This window comes from Misgurnus anguillicaudatus, chromosome 8 (genome assembly GCF_027580225.2).
Source record: "Misgurnus anguillicaudatus chromosome 8, ASM2758022v2, whole genome shotgun sequence".
NCBI classification, from domain to species: domain Eukaryota; kingdom Metazoa; phylum Chordata; class Actinopteri; order Cypriniformes; family Cobitidae; genus Misgurnus; species Misgurnus anguillicaudatus.
Window position 1 is genome coordinate 39,223,669 of NC_073344.2, and position 21,689 is coordinate 39,245,357.

At 36.9% G+C, this 21,689-nt stretch overlaps 1 protein-coding gene across 2 annotated transcripts in view; it reads left to right on the forward strand.

The window, feature by feature from the left end:
- The first annotated feature begins 904 nt into the window (after positions 1–904).
- rae1 (ribonucleic acid export 1) overlaps positions 905–21,689 on the forward strand; it is a 30,036-nt gene continuing 9,251 nt past the window's right edge. Inside the window, exons 1-11 of one of the 2 annotated variants that reach the window (XM_073870893.1) lie at positions 905–1,010; positions 1,339–1,450; positions 1,530–1,634; positions 1,894–1,986; positions 5,984–6,070; positions 6,194–6,280; positions 6,402–6,473; positions 7,005–7,112; positions 19,697–19,803; positions 19,903–19,978; positions 20,200–20,392. In XM_073870893.1, the coding sequence (XP_073726994.1) occupies positions 1,361–1,450; positions 1,530–1,634; positions 1,894–1,986; positions 5,984–6,070; positions 6,194–6,280; positions 6,402–6,473; positions 7,005–7,112; positions 19,697–19,803; positions 19,903–19,978; positions 20,200–20,392 (1,018 nt within the window). In that variant the 5' untranslated portion in view covers positions 905–1,010; positions 1,339–1,360. The remainder of the gene's footprint in view (positions 1,011–1,338; positions 1,451–1,529; positions 1,635–1,893; positions 1,987–5,983; positions 6,071–6,193; positions 6,281–6,401; positions 6,474–7,004; positions 7,113–19,696; positions 19,804–19,902; positions 19,979–20,199; positions 20,393–21,689) is intronic. The other variant, XM_073870894.1, reaches the window with a different exon arrangement.

Genomic DNA, 21,689 nt, shown 5'->3' on the forward strand with positions numbered 1-21,689 from the left:
AAGTAGTAAAAAATGTAACAATAATTATATTAGCAAAATATTCAAAGGTAAATTATTTTATGGTTTTGATCAAAATATAAAAATAAGGCATTATGATGACAAAATGTCAAAAAAATACATCAAATTCATGAAATGGCCTATACCTCCTAAAATTAAAGAAATGCAATTTAAAATTATAAATGGATATTACCCAGCAGCAGAAATGCTTAAAAAGAGATTTGGTTTTGAAGTGGAGCCATGTGTGTTCTGTTCCCAGGATGACGAAACTAGTGAACATTTGTTTTTCTCTTGTGGAGTGATAAAACATTTCTGGCAAGATGTCATGAACTGGTTGGGAACAAAAATGGAGAGAATTACACAACTACAGTTAAAACAAATTCTTTTTGGTAATGATAATCTTCCCAAAGAAATTTTTAGAATTTATAATATTATAACAATTATGGGTAAATATCATATTCACAAATGTAAATGGCAAAACAAAAATCCATCCCTAATGGTTTTTATAATTGAATTGAGAGAATACTTTGCGTCTTTGAAACTTCTAATGAATTCCAGTGATAAGATGTAATCTATATGTTAAGATGTCTCAAAATATTTTTCATTATAATTTAATAAGCTTCCATGTAACTTTATTTTAAGGAAAATTGTAGACTGAGAACAGTATACTTATGTGAATAACTTTGACATGCCTTATGGACTGAAATGCCTTAATACCTCAATGCTTATTTTATTTCTGGGTTTTTTTTTTTTTATTTACTTTATTCAGTATTATAAATGTGTTCAATTTTGTTCTACACTAAAGTCTCCCAGCGAGAGTTGTTGTAAATTGTATTTGTAAAGAAATGTGAATAATAAAAAAAAAAAATCTCAAAAAAGAAGGCGGCTGCACTCCAGTTCAGTAGGTGGCGGTAAAGCAATCTCTACGTTGATTTGCCAACAGCCATAAAACAAGAACTCCACGCGACGGAAGTACATAGCTTTAGTGTGGGTAGCGTTTCTTTTTTTTAAAGGTAAACGGGTGTTTTAACTGACTGTTTAAGATATTCTCTTAAACCATGTCAAAATTATTAATGTACATACTCTCGGGAACTTTAACTGTAGACTACTAAAACTTGATATTTCATAGCGAATGTGGTTTTTGCGGTTATATGTCTTGTTTTTTTCAACGGGATTTACTTAACGTTACTAATTTACCCGATCTATTCAGGACGTATGCTGTTTGTATTGTTCTTTTATGTATTATAGCTGCAAACCTTAGTTCGCTTGAGTCAATAATGGTATTGGTAGTTGACCTGTTATAAGGCCATGTGGTTATGTTGTGCATTCTTGTTTGAGCAGCTAACGTTATTAACTGGGTGAAATGAGTTTATTCGGGACGAGCACGGGCTTTGGGTCCGGTGGAACGGGTGTTTTTGGAAGTGCTTCCACAGATAGTCATAATCCAATGAAGGTACAAGGAACACGTATGTATTTTACATAAGCTTCTCTGCATATTAATGCATTTGATAATACGATTATTTTTATAATAGGATGTTGAAGTGACATCGCCACCCGATGACAGCATAAGTTGTTTAGCTTTCAGTCCTCCTACAATGCCTGGAAACTTTCTAATTGGAGGCTCGTGGGCCAATGATGTAAGACTTTGACCGCATTATTACTATTAACTAATAGTTAATATTTATTAAGATAAAGCCTCATTTAGTGTTCTTATATCTGCAACATATGTGTCTGTAGTATTCATTTCAAATGTTTTTAAGGTAATTAAAGTATGTGAGTAGACTTATTGCTCATAATGTGAAAATGTTTATGATTTTTTTTTGGAATAGGTTTTAAATGTGTTTTGTGAATCCTTTGTTTTAACATGTGTGCATTTTTTGTTTTTTCTGAACTCAGGTGCGATGCTGGGAGGTTCAAGATAATGGTCAAACTGTCCCTAAAGCACAGCAGATGCACACAGGTCCAGTGCTGGATGTGTGCTGGAGTGATGTAAGATCATGTAGCTAATAATGATATGCTGTAGTGTGTGCGTTTTGTAAAGCGTCGTGAGCAAGGCATAGGTGCTATTAAAAAATATGTTATACAGCACCTCTCTAAAACTCAACTTTGCCTTTTAGAGGCAAGAAATAATCTTGCTTGTGCAGAACTGTTGAAAGACTAAGATGTATTGTGAATTATTAAAATTTTATTGTGAGAGATTTTACTCCGAGGCAGGACTAGAGCGGCATTTAATTTCTGACCGCAATATCCCCCATTCATATCAATACCATCTTGTTAATTTTTGTGTTTCTTGTGGAAGTTTTGCGATTCTTACAAATAAGCTGACAAAAATATCAAATATATATTTACTTGTATGGTAAGTAGCCACGTAATAAGCAGGATAATGTTGAACCAGCCGTGCTATTGTCACAAATAAATCCTGCTTATCACATTAGATCGTTTGTGATCACACTGTCATTACTTTTTTGGGAAAACAACTGGCTTGTAATACATACATACAGTAATACATACAGTGCTCTCAGAAAGTATTCAGACCCCCTTTACTTTTTCAGTTTTGTTATGTTGCAGCCTGTAATAGAATCATTTGAATTTATGTCTCTCATTAATCTACACTCAGTGCCTCATAATGACAAAGTAACAACAGAATTTTAAAAATGCCTGTAAATTTATTAAAACACAAATATCCCAAACATCCGAATCAAAAGCGAACAGTGCCTGAAATCACGTCTGCAAGCGTACCCTGGTACAGTACGGAGTGATTACACTAGCCAAACAAACTGTACTTTGGGTTCAAATGTACTCCGGTAGGGTACGCTTCACATAATGTGAGTACAACCTTAGACACATGTTTGAGCTGTCTCAACTAAAAATATCTTGCCCTGACAGATCTATAAATAAGCTAGTGCTATAGATTAGATTTGTGTGGCAAGCCAGAACCCTGACTTGAACCTATGAAACATCTCTACCACCCTTGAATGTTTTTGCGGGAATAATGGCAGAACCCCCCCCCCCAATAGAGTTGTGCAAAGCTTGTTGCATCATACCCAAATAGACTCAGTACTTAGTTGAAAGACTTTTGGCAGCAATTACAGCCTTGAGTAAGGGGCTAATCACACCAAACACGCTTTAAACGCTTGGAAACGCAAGGCGCGACGCACTGCCCTTTTTTAAAAAGAGCGGTGTGACGTGGCTTTTTATATAATCGATAGATAATATAAGAAGTAGAATACAGTGGCTAAGAATAAACTGTACAAGCAAGCGCAGTAATAATGTAACGTATACAGTAAAGTGCTAAGTTAAGCCAATGTTGGCTGACTCTTCCGGGGATGAAAAAACCCATAGGAGAAAAACCCTGTGGGAAAACTCCTAAGAGGAGAAAAACCCTTGAGAGAGATACATATATATTTATATATATATATGAACACGATAGGGATATGAAACTGGTTCAGCCGGTGGTCGTTGGTCGCACATCGGCTGGACATCAGGTTTAAGGACAGCCAGTGAATCAGTGGTGTGATGACCTTCGCAGCAGCAGGAACTAGGTCTGTTTGTCTCATTGGATTCGGGGTCCAGGATGAGACAGGGAGAGAGAAACAGAATCCTATTAGCATAGGGGCCGTTCGCATGTAATGCAAGTGTACACTCAGTTTGCCCAACTTAAATCATTCAGATCCCACTCCTCCCCCCTCTCTTCTTGAGTTCCCCAAGGTTCTGTCCTTGGACCTATTCTGTTCATTATCTACCTTCTCTCTCTTGGTCATATTTTCCATAAATATAATATTCAGTTCCACTGCTATGCAGACGACACCCAGCTCTACGTATCCACTAAACCCACAGCATCTCTCCCTCCCACCTCTCTACCAAATTGTCTTCAGGAAATCAGATCCTGGTTCTCTCAAAATTTTCTAAAGCTTAATAATGATAAAACGGAACTCCTCCTCATTGGCACCAAATCCATTCTCTCTAAAATAAATGACTTATCAATCTCTATCCCCAAACAGTGCCGAAATTCTGGTTCATACTCTGGTCACCTCCCGTTTAGATTATTGCAATTCTCTTCTTTATGGTTTACCTGACAAATCCATTCATAAATTACAACTAGTTCAAAACTCTGCTGCCCGCATTATTACCAGAACACCCTCCATCAGTCATATAACACCTGTCCTGCAGCAACTTCATTGGCTCCCCTTCAAATATCGTATTATTTACAAGATCCTTCTCCTTACATTTAAAGCTATTAATAATCTTGCCCCTCAATATCTCACCGAGCTCATACATATTAAGACACCCACCTATTCTCTCAGGTCTTCTTCCTCAATCCAGCTCATTCTTCCACCTGCTCGTCTGGGTACTATGGGGTCTAGAGCTTTTAGTCGCTCAGCCCCCTACCTTTGGAATTCTTTGCCCCATTACATTCAACACTCCACATCCATAGCCACTTTTAAATCTCACCTAAAAACTCATCTGTTCAGACAGGCTTACTCTCTTTAATTTTTTAATTTTTGCCCTGACTGTAATGACCCCACCCTATTTTTACTTGTTTTTATAATCAATAGTACTAATATGTTATTTTTATTGACTGTTTTTTACTTATTGTTTATTGGAATAGAGACAGAGCGCAGTTATGCAAATTTGAAAAACACATTTGAAATAAACTGTCGACTTCAAAAAACGAGCGTTTAAAGACACAAAAATAGAAACAGGCAACTTTTTATAGTACTCCTATTAGTAAAACTGCGTCCAATAGGGGGAAACGTAGTCGGCGATCCACTTTATTCTCCTTACAGGCTGGGTTTTACGGCTCGACAGCTTATAAAAACGTATTTCTGGGTTCTTTGGCTTGTTAGCTGTACATATTGTCACACAGCAGCTTTTAGGCATTATTCAGTTTTTTGTTATAAGCCAGAAATGACAAGGAGGCGGCCTCTCGCAATACAAAGTCAATGGAGATGGTTGGATTGCTTTCCCCCCCGGTGGGCGGGGTTTTCAGGTTATGACGCGCTGCGCTCTGTCTCTGTGTGTTTTATTGTTGATTTTGTAAGGTGACCTTGAGTGTTGAGAAAGGCGCCCATAAATAAAATGCATTATTATTATTATTATTATTATTATTATTATTATTATTATTATTATTATTATTATCATACAGTATTGTGGTTGAAAATCTGCTCTGTTTCAGACAGGCTAACTATTGCGGCATAAGTATATTACCTAGATGAGTTATGTGAATGCTTTGTTCTGGACAAACAAACTATTGCCGGATAGGTACATTTACTTGACATTTTATGTGAATGCTTTGTTAAAGAAGAATGTCTTAAGTTTAGACTTAAAGTGATCGACTGTTTCTGATTCTCGAACATTATTTGGTAAATCATTCCAGAGCTTAGGGGCTAGATATGAAAAGGATCTACCACCTTTAGACACTTTTGATATTCTAGGGATAATTAGGTGCACAAACATGCAGGAGACAGTGAGCGAGTGGAGTCCTGTTCTTCAAAGCAACTGTAAACTTTCCTCACCACCTCTCCCCTCATTTGATTGGACAATGGAAAGACGCGAATGACGTCGGCTGCTTTTCCGCGCTCCTTCAAAAACGCGTGCTGTGACCAGTGGCAAAAAACGCAAGGCTTTCGGCGAGCATAAACAGTGCGCAAACGCTCCCTGCCCATAGAATATCATTCAAAAAAGGCACCTGCAACTGCCATAAACGCGTTTGGTGTGATTGGCCCCTAAAGGGTCTGAATACTTGTGCAATTGTTATTTTAGTTTTTATTATACATTTACAGACATTTCTAAAATTCCTTTTACACATTGTCATTAATGAATTCTGAGTGTAGATTAATGTTTTTTTAACGATTCTAGTATCAGGCTGCATTATAATAAAGCTGAAAAAGTAAAGGGGGCCTAAATACACTCTGAAAGCACTGTATAATAAATTGCTATACCCCCTTTTAACTGGCTTTGTTGTGGTGGTGTTTTGTTAAAACAGGATGGTAGTAAGGTATTTACAGCCTCCTGTGACAAATCCGCTAAGATGTGGGATCTGAACAGCAATCAAGCCATACAGATAGCACAAGTAAGCAGTTAACTTTATTTGTTTTCAGTTTGTATAGTATGCCATTGTATAGTGCATCAAAATATTTGAAGACGTGCGAAACTCAGTGTGAATAACAGATGTTATAACCTTTACTTTGGTCAGCATGAGGGCCCAATCAGGACAATTCATTGGATAAAAGCCCCAAACTACAGCTGTATCATGACTGGCAGCTGGGACAAAACACTGAAGGTGCTGAGACATCTATTATTTCTACCTTAAGGACTATACAGAACTCCTTTTCACATATGACACATTTAATGTTGTCTTTATTAACACTTGGATATCTCCCTCTTATTGTCTTTTGGGACAGTTTTGGGATACACGTTCCCCAAATCCAATGATGTCTCTGCAAATGCCAGAGAGATGTTACTGTGCAGATGTGGTAAAGTGGTTTTAAGTTCTTAATAGTTGAGGATTTATTTATAGGGTTTTGCTGTCCTCAAACGGTTTCAGTTATTGTTTTTCTATTTTTTGTTTTTTATTATGTTACTGTTTCTCCCAAAGTCATTGTTAAAGGGCATACTGACTTTACATAGTGTATCTTCTAGCCAAGGCTGTGGTCAGTTGTTTAGTAATAATTTGGTGTAGTAATTATAAACAGTTGTAGTGATAATCATTGTGCAGTTTAATTAGTCTAGATTACATATAGAAAAGTAACATTCTGCTCTTTCTAATGCCTTAGTTTGTGCTAAAATTGCACGACTTTTTACCATCTGAAAACCTTTTTGAAATCACCATCTTCATTCTTAATCATGTATTCCATAATTTAGTCAAGCTTTTGTCTGGCTTCCCAATCTTGACTCTTTTATAATTTACTAAGGAAAAGGACATCAGCAAAATGTATACATCTTTATAAGAACTGTAGCTTTTCTTTAAAATGATAGAAGTACACAGCCTTTTTTTTGTTTTATAGGTGTATCCTATGGCTGTAGTGGCCACTGCAGAACGTGGTCTTATTGTATACCAGTTGGAAAATCAGCCCTCAGAGTTTCGACGTATTGATTCACCTCTGAAGCATCAGGTAAGTGTTTTTTCCCTGTTAGTTCATTGCTAAATAAATTTCTTAAAAAAAATGTTTTTTTTAATAATATTTAAACCTATGCTGGATAGGCAAAGAATTTAATGTGTAGATAAAGTAACTTAGCATGGGATAAGTTATCCTGTTTACCATTACTTTGTTTTGTCTCAAGATGCACACCACTATTGTTTTTTGCAAGGTATGTTTGTAAAAACTACTTGTGTGTCCCAAAATAACTAAGGCCTAGTCCTGGATTAATCTAAACCTTGTCTGGGAAACTGACCCATAGAGATTCAAAACCCTTTCAAATGCAGATTTACCAAATTAAGACTACATATATGACCTGGTATGTCTGGTATAACACTACAGATCATATCATATTTAGCTGCATGAAAAACATGCAGTTTAGTAAGGCATAAATAGAGTAGCTTTTAAATAATCTAATAAAAATGGTGCATGGGTGTATACGATTAACTGTAAAGATAAACACAAAAAAAAAATACAAACACTTTAGATTCAGCAGTAAACACTGCTCAGTCAGGACATGTACATGAATTTTACTGTCATCTTGTTTATGCAGATAGTATTTTATAAGCTTGATCATGGTTTTTGTGATTTAAGACTATATTTAAGGTACTGACAACTGTCCAAAGGGCTTTATTGTTGCACAAAAGTACGAAAGCAGCAGATGATGATCATTATGCACAAGAGCAAAGCTCTCTCCCCTCAACAGTTTTATTGGCCTTTGCACAAAATTGGATGCACACTCAAGGCTCCAGACTGCGACCAAATGGTCGCATTTTGCGACCAAAATTTGAGAGTCTGCGACTGAATTTTACATCCAGTCGCACATGTGCGACCAGTAAATTTGCCTCCCCCACCCTCCGTATTTTTTTATACATTAAACATGGAAGGGGCACGTCAATGATCAATGAAATGAGCAATGAAATAATCAATGAGAAATGAAATAATCAATGAGACGCGAGCACACGCAAACACACACAGCAGAGGTCTCCAACACGTCGCTCGCGATCTACCGGTAAGTCAATTGCATGTAGCTCGCTCGTGGGTTTATTTATTTATTTTCTGTGGTTATGGTGGCATTTGGATGTCTGGTTAGTGTTACAAGCGCCTGTGGTAGTAAAGACTGGGTGCGTGTTTGACGTCGCATTGAGCTGTGTAGACTGGCGTATGACAGCAGTAATTTAACATGTTTGATTCAAAATCAAACAGATAAAGTCCGCTCACCCGCGCCATGGCAACCAGCCGATCCACGCAACGCTGTGAAGCCGTGATTTTCGGATTCACTTTTGGTAAAACGAAAATACAGTCGTCGTCACAAGTTCAATGGGTTATCATCTCATATTTAAACATCAAATGTCAAGAGATACCAGAGAGCCATACGAACATTACATCTTGACTGAGAACAGGTGAGAGGATGACATGACACAGCTAACGTTAATAGTGTTGTGGTTTTCCTTTTCCTCAAATAAAACAATCTTCAATCTTAGGTTCTGATTTCAAGAGATAGACTTTTATTTTCCGGACAAAATAATAAGCCGAGCCTGCCTGATTAAACCTCCCAGGACCAGTCAGGCCGGCCTGGGAGGAATCTTCAAACCAGTCTGAAGCTCTCAGCCAGGCTTGGTAAATATATATGGTCTTTGTCCCTCCCCTCCATATGCTTTAAAAATATGTTTCTGTTCAGGCTTGTAACTTGAAGAATCACATGACAGTCCCCAGACCAGACCAGTGTCTCCTTTCCTTGACCTATTTGCCCTTTGGCTGAAACCCTTTGTGCCTGTTCAGATGGCTCTTTAAACTACCATGAAACCTGATCACACACAGCTGTTCTTAAATCCACACAGAGATGACCCACACAACATAACACATGACCTGCATAACTTCATAGTAAACAAATTGTAAACAAATTGTGTGTGATTATAATGGTAAACTCATATTCATCATATTAATGTAGATTGGGATTAAAATAAAACTTCTTCATAATCCCCGCTCTGAGGCTTAATTTAGCCTCACCTTTCCTGTTTATTTTAATCCGGAGTGCAGTTTCATAATTCAGCGTTTCAATTATTAATATCTTGTGGCTAAAGAAAGCCACTATACCTTACCAATTACTAAATTATGCCACTGCACTTCGAACTATGGACAATAAGACAAACATCTTTCCATTCTCATTTTGACTTGAATGTAAAAGTAAAAGTACTTAAGCCCTAAACAGTTTGTGCGCAATTGGTTCTACGCTTACAGTTATCGTTTTAGCTATGTAGAGTATATGATAATGCATCGTAAATGTAAAGTCAACGTTAATAAATCCAAGTAAAAAATAATAAAAACACAAGTAAAGTATGCATAATAAACACAAAATAAATGTTAAAGTAAAAAATAATAAAAACACAAGTAAAGTATGCATAATAAACACAAAATAAATGTTAAAGATTAATGTTTAAATTCAAAACGAGTAAATATAACTAATTGATACTGAATTGAAGCATAAAAACTCAAAAATTAAGTATAATAAACAAGTATAAATGTAAGTTAATTCAAATAAACAAAGTAAAGAGCAATAACCAATAATAAAACTAGGTAAAGATGGCATCAAAAACACAAATAAATGTATATTAACTCGAATAACACAATAAAATGTGAACCACTAATATACTAAGTAAAGATTGCAACACAAATGAAAGTAAAATTACTCCAAATAAAACAATTAAATGTAAATAACCAATACTAAACTAATTAAAGATTGCATATTACACGCATAAATGTAATTAATTCAAATAAAACTAGTAAATGGAAATAACCCATAATACAACTAAGTAAATCATCCATAATAATTCTTGATCACAATTTAAATTAATTTTTCCCATCCTCATCAGAGGTGCTTGAATTCTCGTTTACTATTTGTAAATTCATTACTGTCTTGTACGTAATTCCTGATAACATTCTTGTTGATTTCAAGTAAATTTTTCCATCATATTTTAAATTTCATTTGGTTCTTTAACCAGACACCAATGCCTCATTTACCCACTAACCTCTAATTAAAATTGATTCAGTATATGTTATTATGTATTTTTAATGGCTGCATCTAGTTGTTATCCTAAGTTAATTAATGCCTTATTTGTAAACTTAATAATCTACTTTTTGATTGTAGTACTGTACATAATTTATTTATTCTGTATTCTTATTCTGACAAAACTTTATTAAATTCCTTATTTAGCTTAATCCCATGCCTTAATCTAATTTGGTATCCATTTGGTTGATCAACAGAATCTACATATAATTGATGATTAATTGTTGTGTTCATCATTTTATAAGGATTCTAAATACCCTTCTTTTGTAGTGATTTCTTGTCTCCATCCTATTTAAGTACTTTTTCTCTCCCTCCTAATGAGGTCAAGCATTTTCTTTTTCTACCAATCCAAAATAATTCTCCAATCGATATTATTTGATCTTCCAATACCTTCATTGTATATGTTGCTCTGATTTGATTATATTATTCTTCTAATATCATTTCTCTTCTCACTTTTACACCTTAAGTTATACTTTTTGATGTCTTCATAATAGATCTAGAGGTTTCTTAGTTGATTCATTCAAAATTCTTGTTATAAAACATTTCCTATTTAATTTCCATAAGTCTATAATTCCATAAGGCTTATATTTTCTTGATTGTAATCTCACTGTACCATTCAGAATTTTTACTGTACCATTCTGAAATATCTATCCTTCCTTTTTTATTTTTAGTGTTTTGTTATTTACGTCCATTGACCCAAATTTCCAAATTGTGGCCTACCAGATGTATTTTTAAACTCAGAATTTCCCAAAAGACCTAAATATTATCCAGATAAGTTGACCTTAAACTTTTTCTCGTAATCCATAAGAATTCTTGTTGAATTTATCACCCCAAACTATGTGGGCTTGAAAATGTTATTGCATTATTGAAATCTGGTTTTGCAAATATATTTCCTTAACTGTAAATATTCCCCATTTGTATCATTGTTATCTTTGGGATGTTTCCCATAAAATGTCCACCTTAAGTTCTCTGTTCAATGTCTCTATGTTTTCAGTCTTTCTTTCAGAGTCTGTTCCTTTGAAATTATTGCAGATATTTCACTGGGCCTCGTTTAAGGCAAAAGTCCATCGCCAGGAAGTTTAATTGACTGTAGCAATGCAAATCTTCTGTAGTAATCAGCTTCATTTTTTAATTGACTGTAGCAATGCAAATCTTCTGTAGTAATCAGTTTCATTTTTTAATTGACTGTAGCAATGCAAATCTTCTGTAGTAATCAGTTTCGGTTTTTTTTCAATTCAATTTCTTTTGACAATTTCTCTTTTTCACTTTTTCCTCTCGGTGTTCAAAACTTTGCTCTCCATCCGTCGGTATACTTGAATTGCTTTAACTTTGATTTGGTTTTGATGTTTCTTCTTTCATATCATTGGCATTCTTTCTCCTTCTCTCCTTCCTACAAGCTCTGCTACATTGGCTGCTCCTTCCACTTGGACATTCTGGAGCTGGTCTCATCTTGTCTCCCCCAGTTAGGCGCCCTGTGGCCGTGTTTGGCCTCCTCGACCTCTCGAACCTCAGATAAGCTAGATCATCTCGCACAAGGAGTCATGTTTCTCATCTCCTCCTCCACTCCTTTCAGCTTTTTCTGTACACAAATAACTCAATACATAGACAATTAGTTTGTTCATATAACACTTAATTCCAGATGTTTTTACAATACGCATAGGTCTATCGGCGAATATTTCATGCAGTGTTAAAGGTGTACGGTTGTTAGTTTACATGCTCACTAATACAAAGTAAAACATCAATTCTGTTACGATTAGTATTTTCACACATTTTGTTAAGTATGGCTTTGATGATTATTCCTTTTCTATACCATTTTATCTACCATCCTTTGTGATTATAGATGATAGTCAAATTTTTCTTCTCTCTTACCCGTCACATCAGTTTTTCCCTTTTTATCTCAACTCAAAATCTTTATTCTTCTCATGAATCAAATAATTCATTTTCATTCCACTTATTCGCCCCATGTACATCTATGATAATAATATTTATGACTGAGATTTCTTCACTTCTTATACAATTTAAAAAAATCTCCTGACACTCTGAGGCCCTTTTTAGCTTCCCCATCTGTTTGCCCCTGCTGGCAAAATCAACTGTTCTCCTGTGTCCCTATAACTCAATAACAACCAATCATTTTATCAACTTTTTAGCATTAATCAACCAAATTAACTTTCCGCATGTTGGAATAGTAGTTCCTCCATTCTAAACCTGTATAATATTTTCCCTTATAATTAAATACGTAAATGCAAGTATCTACTTCTTATGCAAATCCTAATTCACAGTAAAAATGTTTATCAAATGGAGAAACACTTGTAAGCAAAGTATGTAATTTTTTGGATCATCAATCTTTTCTTGTCATTAATTGCTCTTAAATCGTGACTAGATACAATTTAGATTTATTTCCTTAAATTGTATGTTTGTTACAATAATTAGTTATTTCTTTTTTCTATTCTCACAGCTTTTTCTTGTTTACCTATTATAGTATCCTATGGTGTTTTTTTTTCAATTTATTTCTTTTATCTATTTTATTTTCCTTTCTGCCATAGCTGTTCGATGCCATTTATATTTGCTTTTTAGCTTAGTACCATCATTGGAGTTCTAACTTCCTCTGTAGAATACCAAATTCAAACCCCCCAATTTTCATTATGCATTTCTTCCTGTCAGATTAATAGGAGTTTGATTTGATTTCAGAAAAGGTAGTCACACCTAACAACATAAATTCTTGATCAGCCTTTAAATTTGTCTAGCTGATTTTCACCTAAAGATTGTATGTGTCCCTACAGTTATAAGGTACTAGTTAAACATTGAACGGCTGTTCCACTCTTTCCCTTTTCACCCAAAGGCTTGTATGAAGAAGCAAAAGTATAGTCCAGTTTTTCTCTTGTCTCCAAGAACAATATTGTCTTTGTGAGTCTTTCTAGACTCCACTCAGTCTTTTTTTTGTAATTGTCATTGTGCAGTGCCCCATTCACTGCTTCATATGATCTCCTTCATGTAGGATGTGTCCACTGTTTAGTTTGAGTTCTCCTCTCTTTGCAGCTCCAACACTTTGATGTCACACAGTTTTTGCCATTGTCTTTTCATCGCCAGCTTTTGTTCACTTTCTTGAATGTCAAAGGATCGGAATGATCAGCCCACAAGGTTTTAGCTTGACCCATGCAAAATATTGCCTTTTGATTTAAAATAAAATTTATTTTGTGACCACCTTCCATCATCAGACGAAGACTCCTCTCCATTTTGTAATAATTTATCTTTGTATAATTTATCTGTGTCATTCACCTTTTAATAATTTTCCTGTCCTTTTTATTTTTCTCTTTATTTCCACCTTTAATAACTTGGTCTCTACTTTTTTCTCTAATTTGTTGTTTTTTCTTTTCAAAGCTTTACTTCTGTCTTCCTGCTAGATTTTAATCTCACAATTCCCTCGAGCTATGGCTTTCGCCCTCCCTTTCTCTCTCTCTCTCTCTCTCTCTCTCTCTCTCTCTCTCTCTCTCTCTTTCTCCCTTTGAGCATTTCTTTGTCTGTTAATTATCTCCTCTTATCTTTCATTAGTTTATATTTTTATTTAGTTGTACTTCTCCTCACACAATGCCACATCAAATGTTTCCTCATTTGAACATCCAATTATTCTATTTTCTAATTCTCCACACAACAGTTGTTTAATCCTTATTTTTCCATTAATGTGACTGCCATAATCTTTCCTTTGCAATATAACACACCTTATATTTTATAGTTATTTCTCATTTAACCACTTCACAAACTTATTGTTTTTATTTATCCAATTTATATATTCTCCAAATAATTACTTAGATTTCCAATGTGTCTTTAAAATAAAATTTCCTTTATAATATTTTGTAGTGTTTCGTCAAATAGAATCAAATACCTTCACCAACATCTGTCCTTTTTTGGACTAGCAATTTTTCCTATTGAGCACATTTTTTTTATTTTAATCAATCATTTAAACGAATTATTTAATTTCTAGAATTAGCTGTATATTTCACTGTAATAACTAAAAAGGTTTTTGACTACAATACCTCAGAACCACAATGTCTTCAACTCTAATCTTTAATACCCAGCATTTATAACTGCCTCTTATCCATAATCATATTCTTAGTCTTATTCACATACTTTCAAACTTTATCCCCTTTTTTATAGTTTTGAACAATCTTCACTCCTGTAACACAACACCTCTCTGTGGGCTCTTTAGAGCCACAGGAGAAAGACACACCCACTGCTCACTCAGCCCCCACTCTTTCCATCTCATACATTCACACACACAGACTCTTTCTAGCACAGACACATTGCATTCTCACACAAATAAAATAAAACAACTCTATCTAGACTACCTGGCCAAATTCATCTTTCCACTACACCTCCATCAACGTGGAAAAAATTCACTTACACAATTTACCAATCCGACATGACAAATAAAACAAAAACAATATCTCTTATCAGCCCGTGCCTTCCAAAACAACAAGACAAATAACACATAGACCGTACCTGACCTGCAGGACTTAATAACTCTTCTCTCCGAACCCCAACGTGTCTGCCCCGACACGGTAACACTCAGGTTCGCGAAACTTCTTAGGCATTTTCTCAACTTAACATTAACTCTTTATCCAAGCCACTCAACGACAAAAATAAAACAATGAAACTCATTCACACAACAAACCATCATCTGTCCTAGCCCACATTCCTTTTGAAAATGAAACCCTTTATTCTTATAATTTAATCTCGTAATCTTTAATTTCCCCTTTTTATTCTAAAATTTGTAAGAGCATTTGTGATTTGACCAGCACTTGTGATTTGACCACCCCGAGCCATCTCAGGTGAACAATACAATCTTTTAACAAGCAAAACTGCTCATCTCTGTAGGTGGCCACCTGATTGCATTGTCCATTGAGAAAGCCAGCTGTGGTCTCAGGTTCTGTGCTCCTTTTGCTGTCCCATCTGGTGTCAATTGTTTTTACCAAACCTTACATTTCAAATGTATGTTTGATAACTTATAAAACAAATTGTTAACCCAACCATTTTTCAGTAATAACCCATTAGCATTTCTTTCTTTCTTTATTTATTTTTTAGGGCTCATTCTTCCACACTCTAACACAGTAGCCATCCCCCATACACTCAAAGGACAGCACTTACACCCCCCTTAACAGCCCACAGAGAGACTGCCTAAGGGAAACTGTCTCCCTGCTTTACCAGATTCACGTTCACATTTCTCTCACTAACAAACAAAATTCTGCAGCTGCATACACACTCAAAATTCAAACACACAGAGTACATATATTTTCATACATAAAACCTTGTATGCCACCTCTTGATATCACCTAATATACCCAAATCGAATGACCATTACACCTCCTACAACATGGTCGTTAACTAAAACAATAAAATATACCACTTTTACATGGTATACCGTCAATTTTGCTACACTTACACCCACACAAAATTGACCTCTATACAATACACCTCCGTCCACTTGTATAGACTTCTGTATCATACACTTACACCGACAGATACAGGAAACTCTTACGCGTTCTCTTCACTTAAAATCTGTTTCAATTCACCTTGATCATCAAAGCCAAAGTAATTAACACAGAGTCATGCATGCATGCCTTAATTAGATTGTACCCTTGAAATCAAAACCCAGTTCACCTATATGGTTCTTAAATTTAGAAGAGCTTAAATTTCTCACCACCTGGAGCAATTTCTGGCAAACAACACAATTAATAAGCGAAAAAGTGCTTACCTTGTATATGGCCATACGTTGTTTGTGTTGCTCGTCAGATTCGCTCAGGTGGTGTGACTGTCCAGCTCTTTTCTATCCCGGGTTTCGGCACCAAATGTTGTGGTTTTCCTTTTCCTCAAATGAAACAATCTTCAGTCTTAGGTTCTGATTTCAAGAGATAGACTTTTATTTTCCGGACAAAATAATAAGCCGAGCCTGCCTGATTAAACCTCCCAGGACCAGTCAGGCCGGCCTGGGAGGAATCTTCAAACCAGTCTCAAGCTCTCAGCCAGGCTTGGTAAATATATATGGTCTTTGTCCCTCCCCTCCATATGCTTTAAAAATATGTTTCTGTTCAGGCTTGTAACTTGAAGAATCACATGACAGTCCCCAGACCAGACCAGTGTCTCCTTTCCTTGACCTATTTGCCCTTTGGCTGAAACCCTTTGTGCCTGTTCAGATGGCTCTTTAAACTACCATGAAACCTGATCACACACAGCTGTTCTTAAATCCACACAGAGATGACCCACACAACATAACACATGACCTGCATAATTTTATAGTAAACAAATTGTAAACAAATTGTGTGTGATTATAATGGTAAACTCATATTCATCATATTAATGTAGATTGGGATTAAAATAAAACTTCTTCAATAGCTAAAATGATAGCAAAAAACTTGTGCTTTGCCTGGACGTGTTTAAAAGCATGCGCATCCGCAACAGGAGTTAAACTTTCCAGTACATAAGTTTGCTTTTTGTGCAGATAGATGCACGTTGTATAATACATTTATGTTGTATATAAGGCTTAATATTATGTAGGGTGCATCATATAGAAAGCGCATCAGTTTGTGTTTATTAACCCTTTAGTTTCACTTCATCACGCAGCTTTTAATTTCATTAATATGTGTAAAGAACTGTATAATATGATAAGTGTTTTCTATTAAAATAAATTCTTCTGTTACACGTGTACACAAAAACTCAAACTGAATTTGAGAGGTATGATACATTATCTAAGAGATTTAGGTATTACGTGACACAAGTAGCTCTCAACCACTTTTATTTTTTAGAAAGTAGCTCTTCAATGAAAAAAGGTTGGAGACCCCTGGTCTACAGTGTCACTGTCGGATGATGATGCAGAGTTACATACATTTAAGTATTGTTTGTAGCTGTGAAATGACTGAAAGGTTACTAAGCACTTTTTTACTAAGAACTTTTTTTTCTGAATGTATGGTATTTTGTTTACTATTTGTACTGTCATGGCAGTGATGGTGCTGTCAGTTTACCTTGTTGTTGCATCTCCAAAAGTGCAGAATAAAATGTGACACTAAATTTGAAACATCACATTTGTAATTTCTGCATCTATTATTAATGTATTTATTAGTAATACAGTGGAAATTAGTAGATTTGGTTAGCATGTTGATTTACGTTGTGCGCTCCTTAATTTTACTGGTTGTGCCCCTAAAATTTTCAGTTGGGGGCCACTGTACTTCTAGTGAAAAAAGTTAGTCTGGAGCCCTGACACTTTCAGATACTGTACGCCTTGAGTTCTTTATATGCAGGGAGTGTTCATAGAAGTTGTAGTTTTGTAGTGTTGCACCACGCATTGTTTATTATTTCACATGGCTTTTAAGAAAACTACAATTACAAAATTATATTCAACCTGCCAAAGTGGCTAGAAGGAGAAGCTGTCTTACCCACCACCTCTGAAATCTACCGGCATTTGTTGATGGGTGTTGATGTCAAGCCCTGCAGACTATGTTAACTTTATCTGGGTTTTCTGACTGACGCATCCTTTTGGTCCCATACATTCATGCATCCCTGTAACGCCGTCTTTGGCAATATTTCAGATAGCGATATACTTCCTGGCTGCCGCGTCACCCTGTCTTTGTCGTTAAGCTTCACCATTGGTTGAATTCCAAATACACATTCAGACGCACTTACTCCTGGAGGCATCCCCAAAGTGCCTCGAAAGGGAACTGTAGCAATGTATCTTAAAAGGTAACATGATGTAACCTTGCTCTCACTTGAAATGTGTCCCCCCATTTACTCCTTGAATTTGAGGGTATTGGACCTGGAAAGTCCTTGAAAGGTCCTTGAATTTGAAGATGACCAAGGTGTGAGAACCCTGTATCTAATTAACATATTGTAATGAGTAGGGGTGGCACGGTTCACAAAGTCCATAGTTCGGTTCGTATCATGGTTTTAGGGCCACGGTTTTCAGTTCGGTATACGGTTCTTGTTGTTGTTGTTGTTTTTTTCTTTTAATCATTAACACTCCAGAAATTTACTTAATTAGCTTAATTATCGCCTACCCTACCACCTTAACTAAGGGTGCACTCACATTATCCAACTCCCCCAGGTGCAAGCACTCACACTGTACTTTTTATCGATCCGAGTCCGGGCGCACTTTCGTCATTAAGATGCGATTGTTTTGAAAAAAGCAGGAAGTAAAGCTCTTTCTTGAACCCACTGTAATGATAAGTCTGTGTTTTTTATTCGGAGTCGTTTGGTGCGCGATTACAGACAGCCCTCTCACATTTCATCATATTGCTTTGTTGATCTGTCACATGCGCAGCTCGGACATTCACGTAACCCTGCTGCGCGCATCAAAAGGTTTTTACGGAGGCAGATGAAGGTGAGTGGTCCCACAACTGACGTCTTCACCTTTTGAATCGCGCTCAGGCGCGATTGCGCTCACACCACAGCCTTCCGCGCCTAAGCCCAAGTGAACCATGCTCCGGCCCACCTCTGCAACCTGGCCGCAGCGCGATTAACCAATCCGCGCCCGGGCGCGGAACAGAGTGATCACACTAGTCAAACAAACCAGGCTTTGGGGGTCAAACGTGCCCGAGCGCGGTTTGGTTTGGATAGTGTGAGTGCGCCCTAAAGCCCGATTTATAGTCGTGCGTAAGTTCTACGCCGCAGCTACGGCGCAGGCTATCCATAGCCTGTGCATAGCTCTGCGTAGCCTGACGTGCACCTCGCAAAAATTTTAACAACGCGTCAGTTCTACGCGCACCGCAAGCGCTGTGATTGGTCCACCAGAACCCCTCCCGTCAGGTAAAAAACTGCGTCATAGGTATTTCCGTTTGCAATGGTGAAAACAAAGATGAGCCAAGTTGAGGAGTGATTTAACTCAAACTGCAAAAGAAGTCGCTGTTAATTTACTTCCATCATTGCTGGTCTTCTCAAATCATACACAACAAGTTGCTGTTTCTTCTTCGTTTGTGGGTTAACTTGCCAAGCTTCTTCTCTGACGGTCGCGCTGCTACTGTGGTTACACGCGTGGATACTGCCCACCAGCGGTTTGCGCGTGTGTTTGCACGTCGACGCGGAGGACGACGCAAAAGTATAAATGAAAACCGACGCGGAACCTACGCCGTCGCGGCTACTCCGTAGGACCTACGCACGACTATAACGAGCCCTTAGCACATTTTCTGCGGGAAACCCTGCACATATTGGTGTTTTAACACTTTATAAAAAATGATTTCTGATAATATTTGCCCTTTTAATGTAATTTTTGGCAATTGTAACCCTGAATTTTTTGTACTTGTAATCTTTTGTGCTACAGTGGTTACTGTTCTCTAATTTTGATCAGTGTTTATTTTTCACAAAATGTTTTTTTGTTGAAGTGCCTAAAGTGTTCAAGTGAAGTGTCCTGTTAAATGGCCTGTTTCTTTTTTTATATTAACCAGTGTTGTCGCTTTTGCAAATTCTGTTGAACACATTTATTATGTTTTAACTAGTGAACTTTGTTTAACAGCATCGTTGTGTGGCTATCTTTAAAGACAAGCAGAATAAGCCTACTGGTTTTGCACTGGGCAGCATTGAAGGACGAGTTGCCATTCACTACATAAACCCACCCAACCCGTGAGTCTGTGTCTAATCTCCTTACATGAACCACAAATGATTTGTCCAGTTTTATAATAAAATACATTATCTAACAGGTCATGTTTTTTTCTGACCCAGAGCCAAGGACAATTTTACCTTTAAGTGTCACAGGTCAAATGGAACTAACACTGCCACACCTCAAGATATTTACGCTGTGAGTGTTCTTTCTTTTGTGCAGAAGCATTCATATTTAAAATCAAATTGATTGCTTAGACATTCAGTGCAGTCTTAATTGGGCTAGTGTTGTATCTCAAAGATCGTATTTTATTAATGTTACTGTACCCTGTTACTGTAAACTAACTGAAAAAGATGATTTTGTTTCTGCTCGGTCTGTTATTCTGTCAGGCTATTCTGAATTGTTTATTTCTGTTTTAGGTGAATGCTATCTCCTTTCACCCTGTCCATGGTACTTTGGCGACAGTAGGCTCTGATGGCCGCTTCAGTTTCTGGGATAAAGATGCTCGCACTAAGCTGAAGACCTCTGAACAATTAGATCAACCAATAACAGCTTGTTGCTTCAATAACAATGGGAACATATTTGCTTATGCTTCCAGCTATGACTGGTCTAAGGGACAATCTCACCACATTAGACAATATCACCACTAGTGATGCGCGGGTCGTCCCGTAACCCGCGGGCCCCGCGGGTAACCCGCGGGTCGGGTTGGGGCGGGTAAAGAAATTGTAACTTTAATGCGGGGCGGGTTGGGGCGGGTCATTAAAAACAAAATTAAAAAACTGATATGTTGCATCTAATTCCCTGTAGCATATATATTAAATATTTGGGAATATATATTTTTACATTTAATTACGTTCTTTGATAAGGTTAAATTACGTAGGCCTATGTGGCAACGTAACTTCCGCAACGTTACTTGATATCCCCAAACCTTTGACGTCACGGAAGCGCGTCCCGCTGGCTGCCAGCCACAACAACAAAACAAACGGAGAATTAAAAGATGAAAGACGATCTGCAGGAGAAATTAAGGTAGGGAATTTGTGAATAGATAATACAAATGCTGCTTTTTTCTACTTTTAAAATGATTAAGCCGACAAGTTCTACATGCTAAAAACACTTTAAATGCGTGGACTATACTGCATCTCTACATTGGATTTAGGGATGTCACCATTACTCTATTTTCTTGAGGAGTTAAAAAAATTCTGGAGCACATGTCGAGTACTGTTTAAAATAGCCGAGAATTAGTGAAACAAACTTGAGGGAAAATTACAATATATCAGAAGCATATATCAGCACAACGCTGCCTCTCTCTCTCTCTCCCTCGTTCGCTCGCTCTCGCGTGCTTCATCTCGTGCATGAAAGCAAGAATGCGATGCGAATGCGATTGAATGCTTGTAAATTTCGGAAGTTTACACGACTGAGCTGCAGCGGGCAGGCATAAGATTTATAAAAACACATATGAGAAGAAAGGCACAGCAACTCAAAAAGACTTACGTGTTTCACAATTACTCATAATGCCAATTTTCCCGTGGAGGCATGGAGCAGCATGAGAATACAGAGTTAACTTGTGTGACTGCGATCTACCGGCATTGCCTTTGCGATCGATGTATTGGACACCCCTGGTTTATCATTATCCAATCTCTATATTAATATGACCATGCTGGTTTCTATGGCTCATTGGTGTATGTTGTGGCCAGTTTACAGGGCGATGTAATCTAATGGCTGTTTCCAAGCACTCTTAGGCTGAAATAAAGCCTCATTTTATTTATATTACAAATGCCTAGTATGTCTATTTGAATGGTCGCGGGCGCGGGGCGGTGCGGGTTGTAAAAATAGATACAGTGTTGCGGTGCGGGTTGGGGCGGGCCAAATATTTCATAAAAGCGGGACCCGCGGGTTGGAAAAAACGCAT